General features: G+C 39.9%; 1 protein-coding gene across 1 annotated transcript in view; it reads right to left on the reverse strand.

The window, feature by feature from the left end:
* BEGAIN (brain-enriched guanylate kinase-associated) overlaps nt 1–14,288 on the reverse strand; it is a 103,938-nt gene that overhangs the window by 46,817 nt on the left and 42,833 nt on the right. Inside the window, exons 3-4 of the mRNA XM_009891084.1 lie at nt 13,707–13,868; nt 7,693–7,759 (exon numbers count right to left, since the gene is read on the reverse strand). Of these exons, the coding sequence (XP_009889386.1) occupies nt 7,693–7,759; nt 13,707–13,868 (229 nt within the window). The remainder of the gene's footprint in view (nt 1–7,692; nt 7,760–13,706; nt 13,869–14,288) is intronic.

Genomic DNA, 14,288 nt, shown 5'->3' on the forward strand with positions numbered 1-14,288 from the left:
ATATGCCTGGGGTTTTCAGTTCAGTGAACACCCCTTGTCTTATGTGGGCTCAGGGTAAAGGCACCTGTCGCCTCTTATCCAGCTCTTTTGGAATGGAAACCTGAGCAGCAGATTTCAGCTATGAACAGGGATAGTTTGTCAAAATTCAATGACTGCAAACAAACCTGGCCCTAGGCTGGGGAAAGGTCCTGTCATTCCTGGCCTGGGTTCTCTTTGATATAAAATATGGATGAACAGGGTATCACTGCACATGCTGATTGCTCCTCTAAGCATGAGTTAGCTGCCTGCTCATCTTTTTCAAGTACTCAGGACTTTAGGCACTAGGTATCTTCTGTGCCACGAAGTTTCTTTCCAGTTTATAACTGTTCTCCTGCTGGCTTAGGACCAGTTCTCCCAGAAAACAGCAGCACTGAGGATCTGCTGTTTATAAATGAACATAATCAGTTCGTTGCCTAACCCTACTGACACCAGGACCAACTTGTCGGAAGCCAGAGGGGTGGTTTTACTTGCCATCACCTTCCTTGGTCTCCTTCAACACTGCAATTATGCTTGTAAAAAATATCTTACCTATCGGCTTATTCAAAGCCTTTTTAAACTGGCTAGTCAGCTTGGCAGCCTATGTTCTTTCTCCTAGCAATTTAGATGAAGTTAACAAAATGTGGTTATAGTCTTTCTGTGTACCTATTGTCTCCCACATTTCACATCAGTGGCATGCCTTGCCAGGGTAGAACCCTGCTGGATAATAAAATGCTAAATAAATTATAGCTGGAGGGAATAGAGATGGTGTTGATTGATGCTAATTCCCTGAAGTCAATGTAATAGTATCTTCTGAGGCTGTGTTAGTGACAGTAGGTTGAAAGAAGAAATGTTTGTTTCTGGAGGTAAAAAGAAAAAGAAACAAGTACAAGGTTACATATTACATCTCTAGTGAGCAAAGAGGACTGCTGGAGATACAGGCCACTTGTGATAATAAAATTGACTAAAGATCTTATGATGTTGATAATCCTACACACCTGTAATCCTGTTTTGTGAGTATAAGAGATGCAACTAGAAAAAGACAATATAAAAATGAGTTTCTCCATCCCTCTTTTCATTTTCTCTCCACGAAAGTCATTGTCTTCTTATCTCAATTAATTCCACATTCCCTCCTGTATAGACATAATGACATGGTTTTCAGTTCTGTAGTTGCTAGACTATTTCCAAAAAGTAATTTTCTTTATTTAGAAATGAAATAGATTATAGCAACAGATGACAGAAACCCCCTAGAGGGACCTGGACTAAATGGACCAATACTCTGCATATATATGCTTTGTCTTTTAGTTTCTTCTTTTTTTTTTTTTTTAAACTGTGATAAGTCTTGTCTTTGGCACTTTCTATTTATTTTGTAAACAGAAGATAAGTAACTGGCATTATAAATTAGATCTAAGAGAACCTAGGAAATCCTGTGGTCTTTTTTTTGTAGGCAGTGAATTTGGATAGAGAAGACCTAGAAGTTATTTGGAAACTTGCACCTTGATTCTTGATGACCTTGGCCAACACACGTCACTCTTCTGTGCCTTGTTTTCCACATTCATATATGACACCAGCTTTCATAAAGGACTTTGAGATGTGAAGTGCCTGCTACAGAACACCTTTTCAGGCTTATTCTCACTTCTTCTTGCTTTCAATGTCTTTGGGGTGAATTGGCACCAAGATGCACACAGGGAAGGCACAGGTCAAAGATACCCACATTGGAGAAATATTTCTATTATTTTCAGCTACTTTGAAAACAACAGCTTTTTCTATTCCTAGCTGGGGAAGACGCTAGCCCCAGGGGATGTCCTGAGAGACAGAGACCAAACCATGGACATCAGGATGAAGAAAATGAAACCTCAGGTATCAGAAATGCATACTGGTGACCAAGAGATAAGACACGAGTTGAGAAGCGAAGAGTTCTGTCATCACGCAACAGAGGAGATGTTGGAAGTGAGAAGTGTCCATCGTCACTTTACAGCTTCCTTAGGCTGCTTGTACTTGTGGAAGACGTCCTACTAAGAGGGAGAAACAGAGCAGAACAGTCCCATGGCTTTGGAAAAAATGGAAAGTACTTTCCAGAACAGTCTCTTATGATGTCATATTCATCTACAGCAATTAGGAAGAGGTTGGACTGCCTTACGAGTCTCTTGGGAAGAAGAATTACCCTGCCAGCCATATAACAATGGGAAATGAATCTCTATTTAGAAAGAAAGGACTGAGGATGCCTGAAACCCTGTGCACTCGTGGGAGGCAGAGCCCTGTTCCCAACTTATCCAGGAGGATTCATTTATTTGACTGCAAAACTAATGTATCTACTCAGTGTGAGCCTGTGTAGTTGCTACAGGTGTTAATGTGTGTAGGTTTAAAAGGCTGATCCTATCACCTATTTGGCAATATTTTTTTACCTGGAAAATGCATGTGAAAAGACTTAGTGAGAGATGAAGATCTTTAGCACAAAATGCCTGTAAGCATAAAAAGATGAAACCTAAAGTCCGCTTAGAAATGCTTTTTTTCAACTGCTATTTTTATAAATTACTTGTTTCTGTGGCATTCACGGTCATTTCCTTCCTCAGAAATGTTGTTTTGCAGTTGTTTTTGTCCACAAAGCATGGACATTCTCTGGCTTCTGCCTTAACTAACCAACCAGTATAAATTTCTCTTGAAATTCACAGCTGTCTTCACTGAATGTGAGAAAATGAGCCTGTCAGGTTGAGCTGACTCTAAACTTTTCTTGTCTTTGGGATGCAAATCCTTTAAAGTATATTTAGGTCATCTCTATTTGATTTTCATGGGACATACCGGGGGGGGGGGCGGGGGGACACACACACCAAGTTATTCTTCATAAAGGAAAGAAAATGAAAAAGATGTGCTTTAAATCACTCCATTCAAAGTCACTGTCAACATCGTCATGTTCCATGCAGAAAACTAAACGTGCTGCACTTCTTCGTTCCTTAGGTTTGTGTCAGAAATAATAGGCTTTTTCTTCATTGCCTGAAACTTTCACTTATGATTTAAACCATATTGGGCAGTGACTGGTAGCTGTCATGGGAGTCTCAGGTGCAATCTAGTGATTGACTGGTTTATATTCCAAAGCCAAAGCGCTGGGCTTGACCTGGTAGTTAGATGCTTTAAATGCCTGACTGAATTTCTTCATCAAATTCCTCACCACTTTCCATATTCTTTACCTTCCTGGACTGGACACCCAGCAAGCTGCTTCCTTTAAAATAACATTCCCCTGACACAAAGTCTGAGAGCATCACTTAAAATTGCCCAGCTCATATTTAATTCATCTTTGGATTTCCCTGGCTGGAGATGTTTAGGTATATATTATGGCCAGCAGACTGGAAAACTCCAGATATTCAAGAGCTGGATAAATAACTTTTAATAACATAAAGCGTAAAGTATTTGCTGTACTTCTAAGTCCTCCGCCAGCTCATAGGCAGAGGAAGAAACAGGATAAAAATCAGTGCAGTGCTCAGACAGAGCAGCGTTTCAGACCTGATCGTCCTTAACACAAATCCCTCTTTACTACTGGTTTGTGTAATAAACTCTTCAAATTTGAAGCTGAGTCACACCGCCGAGCCTGCCTTAATGTAAATGAAAAATCAAGCATTAATGTAATGTAACAATTTTCATCTTGACAGGTGATAAAATGTATAACGCACTGTGTGCAGAGGGATGATGCTGGCTTTGCAGAGCGGGGAACCAAAGCCCCAGTGGCTGGGGCTGCTCTGGGGAGCCCAGCAGGGCTGGCAGAGCCGGTGCCCAGTATCTCCTACGCTGCAGAGCCGTCACCTCCTTGATGTCTGACAGCATTCAGTATTGCCTATGCTACCAAAAGGTCCTGAGCTGGCACTGAGGAAGAAGAAAGCAATTTTATTCCTTAGAAAGAGCAACCAAACCCAACAGGATGGGGGACGACACTTTGAAGAACCAGAGCTTTCTGTTTGGCAGCAGGCTTGAGGGAGATGGGTTGGCAGGCCAAGGGGTATGTGGGAGTAAGGGCTTATGAAGTGGGTGCATTGATTTATCTGCTTGTTCCCCTGCTCATCAGAGGGCTCTGTTCCTAACCATTGGGCTGTCACCTTCCATGTCCACCTCTGATGCTGCCTGTTTATTTGTTAGATATGGATAGTATGCAGTCTAGACCGAGCAGAGGTTTACATTCTGGCCTCTTGAAGGACTTTGCATGCTTGCTTATACCATCGAGCAGTCTGTCTGTCAAACTGTTACTTTCTAGTTACAAAAGACATATTTTAGGGTGTTTCTGGAGAATAAAGTCTCATGACCTCTTTGTAGCTGGATTTCTGTGATCAAGTTTTCAAGAACATTCAAAATGCAGATGGGTGAAATTTGTGATTTTCATTAGCAGTTGGGCTTATTAAGCAGCTATTGTTAGGTATCAGTTCTTCCCAAATGTAGATATCATTAAAAATCTGGCTTATGGCTTTAAAGGTAAAATTACAGAACTGGCTGCAACTGAAAGCCTTAAAAATTCAGAAGCTTTTTAAAATTCATTGCTTAATTCCAGTGAGGATTGAATGGGGGATACAGTTGGATTGAGATCATATCAAGGATTTCTTAACATGTGGTTGGGATGACTCGCATAACCTACTTGTAATTGCTGCTTGTGAGCAGCAAGACCATGGCAAAGCATCCTCGGGAAACTCAGATAAGTGTAAGGGAAAGTGAAGACTACTGGTGACAACTGGAATATTATAAAAAGTTCTTTAATTGTGTAGTCCTGTGATGGAATCGTTGTGCAAAATTTAAGGACTCTGCTTAGTCTTTTCCCACATCTTAGTGGAAAAAAAAGAGTTATAAAGCTTAATTATTTAAGAAGACAGCGTGTATATTCCCCTGCTTAAGCAGTGCTTACAAGACCAAACAAATCTCCCCAACTGTGGTAAGAACAGGAGCTTTATGAGCGGTGACAGCAGAATTTTAGTTCTGTGTTGCATCTGCCTGTACTGTGCCATGTGTTTAGTCTTGCCCAGTTTAATACAGCAAACTCTCCCCCGATTTCAGGATTGCATTTTTTAGCTCTTAGCTAACACAGACACTGTGGTTTATATTTTATACTTTTATTTTGAGTTCTGATGTGACAGAGGTTTCAATTGGATACCATTTGCTGTGATCAAAAGTGTGCTTTCAAATATTTTTAAATATTTTATAGATTAGCACTCAAAAGGAAGCAGGGTCTAGAAGAAAAATAACTGCTACTTCAGCTTCTTTTCTGTGACTGCTGATGAATTAATGATTATTTTTTTACATCCCTTATACCAATAGCAGGCATGAAAGGCTTCAACGTTCAAGATACCCAAAAACATTAGAAGAGGGAGGCCAAGGTGGAATCCTAGATTAGTTGTGATGAGCTGGGGCCACTCACAGGGAGAGGGGGGAGTTGTGGGTCACATGTAAGTCCAGGGAGAAAGTGGTCTCCTGGGAGCATCCCAGGTAACCTGCAGGCAGGGGGAGTGAGACACCACTGCCCCAGGGGTCTTCTTTTCCCTACTTGTTGCAATTGGACATATTAAGCCATCAAAAAGTGTAAGAATCTGAGTGTCTCTACGTGTGTGTGTGTTTACACATATATGTGTGTATATAGAGGAATGGGGTAAGGGACAGAGGGAGAAAGTAAACACATGGTTTATGTATTTGGATTTTTATAAAGGTAGAGAAATCAAAAGCTTTTGATTTTTGGAATGACAAACTGACTAAATTAGACAAAAAAATAAACACAGCTGTTCCTCCTAAGCAGGAAAGGGAGAGAAAGGTATCCAAGAGCCCAGTCCACCATAAGCTGTTGATTAACCAGACCAGCTGTTATTTAATCCAACTTTCTCTGAAGTATTGAGGGATTTTGGAGTGCCCTGAAAATCAAATGATTTGGCTTATCTCACTCAAATATGGTACTATTTTCCTCATCTTTTTGCCTTTAATAGAGTTACCATTTGATATTTGTTTGGTTTTGTTTTGTGTCTTCAGTTTCAGAAGGCAAAGCAGCCTGGAGTTAAGTGGTGCCCAGATCCTGGTTGATCTTCTTCGAGCCTCTAAAGCTACCTTCAGTGACTTTCATATTAGTGAGATAAAGAAAAGTACAGTGCTCCATAGAACCAGTCTCCCTTCTTTCTGTGCTGCGCTCTGAAATCATTGCTCAGGATTTGAAGTGGATGCTGAAACAGCGGTTTAAAAATTCTTTGCTTTGATCTGAAATACCAGATAAAAAAGCATGGATTTTCTGGAGTCCTTCTTCCTATGTTTCTAATCTTTTTATTTCATTTACCAGTCAGAATGCCTCTACTTTATTTATCTTTTGTTGCGTATATGTAATAAATATTAGGTCACAGATGAAGATAAAATCCCAAAGTGATTTGTGTAAAAGGAAAAAGAATATAACAAAGGAAGAGTGGAGAAAAAAACAAAACAGTATCATGAGATCAAATGTTACTCATGCTTGTACAGTGTTTATACATATATTTATGAACAAACATAGCTATAACCCAGCTGTAACTTTGCCCTGTTGTTAGCCACTTACAAAAGCATCAGTACTCTATCCATCGTCAGCTATTTAAACAGACTCCTGAGATAAGAACGATGACATTTAAAATTTTTTTTTCCTGTTTCTTAGCAAAGGCTGGTGTCTCTCCAGTATGTTGCCGTAGTCCCTATTTACTCTCAAAGCACAATAATCTGTTCTCCTCGTTCCAAGCTGCCCACCCCTGCAAATATCACATCTGAGACTCGTGGCTTATCCCAGCGTCCCTATAGCTGTACGTCAGGACTCTGCCCGGACCCATAAGCTGTATGTTTATGCCTGTGCCCTGTGATTGCCCGGGCCGTGCCGGGTGTGGGGCTGGGGGGAAGGGGAGCGGGGAACGACTGACTGCACTGAGCCGGGAGAGGAGGAAGCAGCTTAGGCTGTGCTCATGACCTAAAGAACTTTGGAAGTCCAAAACTCTTGTTCTTCCCTCTCTAAGTATTACCCTCACATTTCTCTGTAAATTTTCTCCTGAGCATGAGTACGAAGTCCCAGCAGCACTAGCAATGAGCCAGGCCACTAAAGGCGCTGCCTTTTCTTTTCGACACCAAACTATTTTGAATGAATGGTGCCGTGTCTTGTAGTATTAGTCCTAGATGTGGAACCCATAAATGGAGCGGTGATTTCCTCACTCAGTTACTAATTGGCCTGTGACAGTGACATTGACATTTCAGTTGCAGACACATGCAGATCGGAAATTAGTACGCTGAAATTGATAGTTATGACAGCATATAAAAGTCAGACCATCCAAGCTCTATTAAATCACTTAATAAAAGCTGAGTGAAAGTATCTAAGAAACATGAGAAAACCTTGGATTACCTTATTTAAATTTGTTACCTAATGAAAACATAAATATTTAAAACCCATGAAGTTATTAACTAAATTAACCAGAATTATTTTAAAGGTACAATTTACGCAGCCAGATCATCAACCAGTGCAATCTCCATTTAAATTGATGGAGCTATGCCGCCATAAACAGCTTGAGCTCTAGATCACGCTACTGATAAAATCATACATCTTTTTTAAGCATATCGTATTTGGAGCATGAGAGGGTTTTGTGACAGCCACGTTTGTCCTATGACTTAAGAACCATAAAAATATCTTTAATATAAAAAAAAGTTCACATGATAACTTACCATTCTGTAAAGTTTATCCTCCAGATCCTGATTAATTCTTTGTAAGGCTAGGTAATTGTTTTGTATCCTAAAACAAAGATGATATCATGTAATTGAATGCATTGTTTTTCATGTTGTTTTTTACCTGTAATTTTCACATCAGTACAAAACCTTGGCTTGCACTACTAGAAATCTATTTTCTTATAACTCCCGTTGCCAGTCAGTGGTTGTCTTTGAAACATAATTACCACCTACTTCCTAAGCAAAACTTCTTTGTCGTGTTGGCTTACTATATTTAGCGGCAAATTCCGTCAGGAAGTGAAAATATGTTTGTCATTCTGCACTTGTGTGCAGACATGCATCACAGCGTGGCAACTTGCACAGAGACTGTAGCTTTACATCAACCTCAGGAATGGTCTGTTAGAGAGGAAGCTTGAGCTGTATTCTTAGAAACTACAGAAAAAGATTTATGGAGCTCTTTTAATAAGAATTGCAGCAGAAACCTAATGACTGTAGCAAAACCAACACGCGCACATCATCATGTGACTTAGAAGAGAATATTTCTTCTTTTGACAGAAGTTCAAGGAATTGCCTATTCTCAAGAGCTAAACACGTCCCCTTTATTCAGGAAATACATTTAGATAGCTTAACCTGGAAAAGGTGGGTATTTATTTTTATCAGCACTGAGGGACTGAATGGACTCACAAAATGACACTCCTCTGCTTATTCCAGAGCGATACACCAAAGAAAAGCTTCAGTCTGCATATCTCTGGGTTACTTAGATGGTAACCCTGGTATTGTAATGAATGAGTTGCTCAGTCTGTGGGAAAAACATCGCTATTTTGGAGGTAGCCGTGCCTTTCTTTTTGCAGAAAGTAAAGAGGGTAGCTCCTTGTTCTTGTTTGGACATATCACCTCGGCAGGATTTATAACAACTATAAAGCAAATGTTAGCAGCTCAGCTGTGAAAAGTTTGTCTGAATACATCTATATGTTTGTACTGAGAGTCTTAGGTCAATAGGCCAAAGTATTTTCAGTGGTGGGTTGATTTTAGGTAAAGGGCAAGTGTGGTCACTGTACGAGCGCACTCCGGTGTAGAACGCATTCATTCAGCAAAAATCCAGTTCCTCCGGGATGCCTGGATCTGGGTGTGGTTTCCATGGTGATGAGGAAGGGACTGGGATTAAAGAAGTCTCTTTGGCTTATCATATGGTTTGGAGTGCCTGTTGAAATCAGAACCAAGACCTGCATTCGAACCACGCTATGGCTGCTAATCGAGGGGTCCAGCCCGCCCCTTCCTGGCAGTGAAGTGTCTCTCCCTGCTTCTGTTGCTATGGAGATCTTCTTTCCAGTTAAATGATCAAAATTCTCCATTCGGGCACAGGCCAGCAGCTCGTGGTGCCCCTAGCGAGGCATGCGGAGCTCCCGCTGGGGCTCCCAGTAATACCATAACATCTGCTGCATGGACCTGGGAGGGGAGGTCTCTGCTGAGGACAGCTGCTCTGTGGGCATGAAAAATTACATCCCCACGGGTGAAACTCCCCGGGGTACTGAGGGTCAGTCCAGGCTCAGTGCGGCCCTTGTGAGCCTGGGGGAAGTTTCAGCGTTGTGTACGTTTTCCAGAGCTGCTGAGCAGAGATTTCCTCCTTGCAAGGAGGATCTGTAGTAAAGAGCGTTTGCTAAGGTGGTGATCCAAATGGGCTGAAAATCTGCGAGACTTGTACTAACTTATGGCTTGGTCATCACTCACCAGTTCTCACAGTGCCACTGTGTAAATGTCCAGGTGGCTTAGAGGATTGACTGAAGTTCATGGATCTCTGCATCTGTGCAATGTCCACGCTCCTGTCAGATGCAGCACTTGCTGCTAAGCCTCTGTACAGACATTTATTTGTGCAGCTCTAGGTGTGCTTGGGATTTTCGCAGCTATTTTTCCTGAATCAACACAATGGAGAGAAACCTTAGGGTACCCTGTACCCAGCTTTTCATGGCAAAGGAGAAGGCAGAGATGATCTTGGGAAATCAGTGGAAGCAAGGAGGCTTAAACTGGCTTTGCCTGCAAAGAGCTACTCAGTACAAGCAGAGTTAGGTTTTGCTGGTAAGGCTGCGTGCAGTGATGTGGGGAACAAGGATTTAGAAAAATAAGATAGGGCCTGAAACCTCCTGAAAGTTTGCATGGATTCAAAAGCATCTGCATAAATTTGAGAAAGAAAAGGGGAAAAAAAATATTGGTTCAGGGCTTCTCTAGCTCAGATGTCTCTGTACCCCAGTCTGTTCTGTGCTGTAGACATATGTAGAGAGCTCCAGAGAGACCCCAAAGGTTCCTTTTCCATAACTTCGAGATCATGAATAAAACCAGTAGTAATTGCTGCTTGGATATCTGGCTTATGAAGGTGGCAGTGCATCACTGGATCATGTTGACACTTTTTGTCTTTATATGGATGACTGGAAGATGGTTATCATTAACATAATTGCTCTTGGATGGCAACACTTCCATGCCAAAGATGGTAGAGGGTTTTTGCAAAACATTATTACAATCTGCTTCTCTGCTCGTAACTTCTTTCGGTTTCGCCCATCAAATATTCCTCTGTTGTACTTTTGGGAGAAAGTAGCCCACAAGCCCTAGTTCTCTAACACATTCATTTTGCACTGAAAAAATGGACCACTTCCCAGTAAAATGAAATTCAATCTCTAGACCAAAACCCCACAGTAAGTAGGAAGCTGAGCTTCAAAATGTGTTTCTATTGAGAACAGTATGCAAAGGTAGTCAAAATAAGCACAAACACATGCACACATACACAAGCACATACACATGCACATATATGCATAAAACCCAAATTGGAAATCCACTGTGCCAAAAGAAGTGTCAGCAAATGTGGGTGGCAAGGAGAGAAATGGACCCAGAAATATATGGAAGAAAGTGTTAAAGGGATAAAACAGGAACAGAGTAATCAAATCAATCTTTGGGCAACACTGTAAAATGAAGGAGGAGAAGGGAAAATTATTCGAATTTGAAAATGGTCATATGAGCAACCCTGCACCCAGATAGCTTGAGCGTTGTGAAGTATGAAACACTTGAATTTTGTAAATCTGGCTCCTCTGTAAATAAAGCAAAGAGTAGGTCAGCTTCACTACCCTGTGAACCTGCTATAAGAATAAACTCCTGTGAATTGATAACTTATTATCATTTTCTGATGGCTTTTTGTGTTGTTCACATTACTAGGTCCCTCACAAGGCCATGACATATATCTAAAGTAAAACACAGGTTTAGGCTGACTTTCTCTAAAGAAGAGAATTTCACTCAGAGTGCAGTTTAGCTTTGAAGAGTGACTGTTAAAATAGTAACTTCTAGTTCAAAAAACCTTTTCCCTCTCTGTTATCACAAGTTACACCGACTTCATTATGAAAACAAGTTTTCCCCCCTTTTATTCCAAAGCTAACACAGCTTCAGGATTCCTGCTCAGAACAACCCTTCAGTCCATTAAATGTCTTGCTTTTGGTGAAACAATTATGTGTGTGTGGGTAATCTCAGTGCTAAATATATGCTTGTATGGCTTTGTTTCTCGTGTCTTAAAATAACTCTACTCTCTGGTAAAAGCTAGGATGGGGACCTCACCAAGTTGTTACCCAGGGTAGGGTCTCAAGGAGGAAACCCAACATGAACTTTGGAGTCCAGTTTTGGTTCCAAGATTGGTATTTGAAATTTTTTTTCAATTTTAACTTAAAAAAAAACATGCTGATCACATCAGATAGGGGACTGCTGTGAGGTATATGAAATCCCTAATCTATTTTCAGTCACTTTTCAAAGCTGAAACTATGCTTTACAGTTAATATTTTCAAACCTACTCAGCACTGTTCTGCTTTTGCTCCCACCAGGAAAAAAGAAAAAGGCCACCTCTAAATGTTTGTAGAGAAGTCAAAATCTTGACCATCAAGCCACAGAAGTGGCTTCCTTGCTTGGGTAAAAGAGAGGGGGCCTAACAGCAACACAGGTAATTCTGGATAAATTAAGACAATAAAGGCTTTCAGAAAGGAGTGGAAAAGGATGGCCATTCAGCCTCTCAGAAAACTTCAGCACTTTACAGTAATGGAAGTTTAATAACAGAAATGTTCTCTAGAATGCAAGTGGGATGTTGTTACACAGGGCTTATTTATTAGGGGGGGTTGAATTTCTCTCCCTGTGCAGTCAATAAAGCAAGAGACACATTACTGAATCTAATTCTAGTTTCTTGTTTTTTTCACATTGATTTTCCTCTGTGACATGTTGCTGACATGCTTTTGGATGACAGTTTTGTTTCAGACATTATCCTTCTCCAGGTTGAGAAATCTAATTGTTCAACTTGCGGTATGCCTTGCTATTCTCAATAGAAACATTTTTAAAGCTCACCTTGTAAAATATTTTGGGCTTCCATTATGATATGTCTTCAGGGGAGTAATCACCTGCCTGAAACATAATTTTTAATATAAGTTTTCTTCATAATAGGGTACAATGTTCCATTAGAATATTGGAAAATAATTTCTACTAATCTGATGTTTGGGTATGAGGGCTAGACCTTGCCATGAGCAAAGAAAAACTACCTGGCCTGAGTTTTGAAGGGTCCTTCACTCATCAGTGCCCAATGAAGTTGATAAGAGACCTCCTACAGACTAGGAACCCCCTTTGTTTTAACAGATGTGGGATGGTCAACCCCTCAGCTGATTTATGGCAGCTGTGCCTGAAATAATGCTTCAAAAGAAAAGAGTACCAGAGTTCCCTGTCCTGTAATGTATTGGAGCAAAACTACGTCAAGAGTGAAGTTACTTTCAATAGCTCTGCTCTAAGTCAAGTGATAGGAAAAATATTGTTGGAAAGAAAACAATATGGAGAGCCTCCAGAGTGCTGTTGATAGATGCGTGTTGATTTCAAGACCATTATGACACCTGCTTATTTTAGCCTTGTATTAAGATGCCTGCCCAGCTAGGGAAGCATTTTAAATTATAAGGCCACACTAGGCCTCCTAATTTGAGGTCTTACAGCCTCATTCTGTTCAAAATCTACATAAAATGGTTTGGTTGACTGAGTTTGTTGGTGGTTTCTGGCTTTGTTTTGGTTTGGTTTTTGCCTTCTGCAAGGAATGAAAGATATTTCTTTGGGTATAGCCCTGGAATGATTCGTTCTGAATTTTGTTTTGACTCATCCAGTGAACTAAATCAAACAGTTCAATTATATACATCGGTTTAGGAAAGTCCGCACAAGAAATGCAAATATGTTCCTGCAGAAATGGATAATTGTAGGTTCAGAAGTTTTGCAAACAAATGAAAAAATGGATATTAAGAAGCACTGATAAATTTAAAGCTAGATTACAGACCATTTAAATCAGTGCCAGGAATGTCAGGAGTGCATGCTTATTATAATTTGTCATTAACATTAACTGGGCCCCTGATTTGCAATAGCACTGTACCACAGCTTCAACAATTTTAAATAACAGGTTTACAGTATCATTCCATTCTACTTGGGACTAAAAAGCAAACAATTTGCTATAGCATAATGTGAAATGTCATAATATTATTTGAATTGAACAGTCTTAGTTTTGAGTGATGGAGGGCCAAATTCTGTTCTCTTGTAACCATGCAACATAGAGTAACAACAGAAAATATCCAGTCAAGCTCATTAAAAAACATTTATATATGTAAGTATGTATAGGTAGTGTGTTTACAACCTTTTTATGTGTAACACAATGTGGCACTAACCCACATGTATGTTTACACATAAACAATGTAATATATGCATCTATATAGGTATATTTCTATTTGCATATTTACTTTCAATACAGAGGCATCTTATATACCACATGTAAATATGTAAATATATAAAAATGTGGTATGTAATACTTATTCAGATAAATGAAATATATATATTCAATGTGAAAACACATGTAATCAATAAATAACAAATTATGTATGTTTGAGATTATATGCTTGTATTTTTACTTACGTCTTTAACACAGCCACTTGTAAATCCCTAATAACTCTGTTTATTTCAAAAAGTTAGTTACTAACCTTCTCAGTTTTTCAGTTACTTTTTCAAGTTCCTCCTGAGCACGTCTCAATTCTATTTCAAGATACTGACGTGTAGAATCAAATTCCGTTTCAAGCATTTCCAGCTTATGGGTAGTGTACGATAGACGCTTTCGTAATTCCCCCTTCTGTTCTTGCAAAGTACTAGAAAAACAAAGACCACAGCTGTAGAATTTAGCTGCTCCCAAAAAGCTTTTCATGATCCACTCTTTGACCAGTTCCCTATAGTATAGGTTGGCACTAAGCTAGAGAAGTGTGTTTAATAGTTTGTTTGCTGCACTTTGAAAATCTTCTGATTTAGACAGTTGACTATCTTCCCATCTGTCCTTTCTAGCGCATTCGTTGCTAATATCTCATTAGCCATAATGGAATATTTTGTGAAAGAATCCTCATTAAAATACAAAATACAGTCTAGAGTTTGGTTTCACACAGGACCTTTCGTTTAGAGTTATCTTAACAGACTAGGACTGAAGTAGCAGATATCTATAGAGCAGCAACTCTAAATAGACTGTGCAAAAATATTTCCTTGCCAATAATCCAAGTTATAACATATTTTGTTGGGAA

This window comes from Charadrius vociferus, unplaced genomic scaffold (genome assembly GCF_000708025.1).
Source record: "Charadrius vociferus isolate BGI_N301 unplaced genomic scaffold, ASM70802v2 scaffold228, whole genome shotgun sequence".
NCBI lineage: Eukaryota > Metazoa > Chordata > Aves > Charadriiformes > Charadriidae > Charadrius > Charadrius vociferus.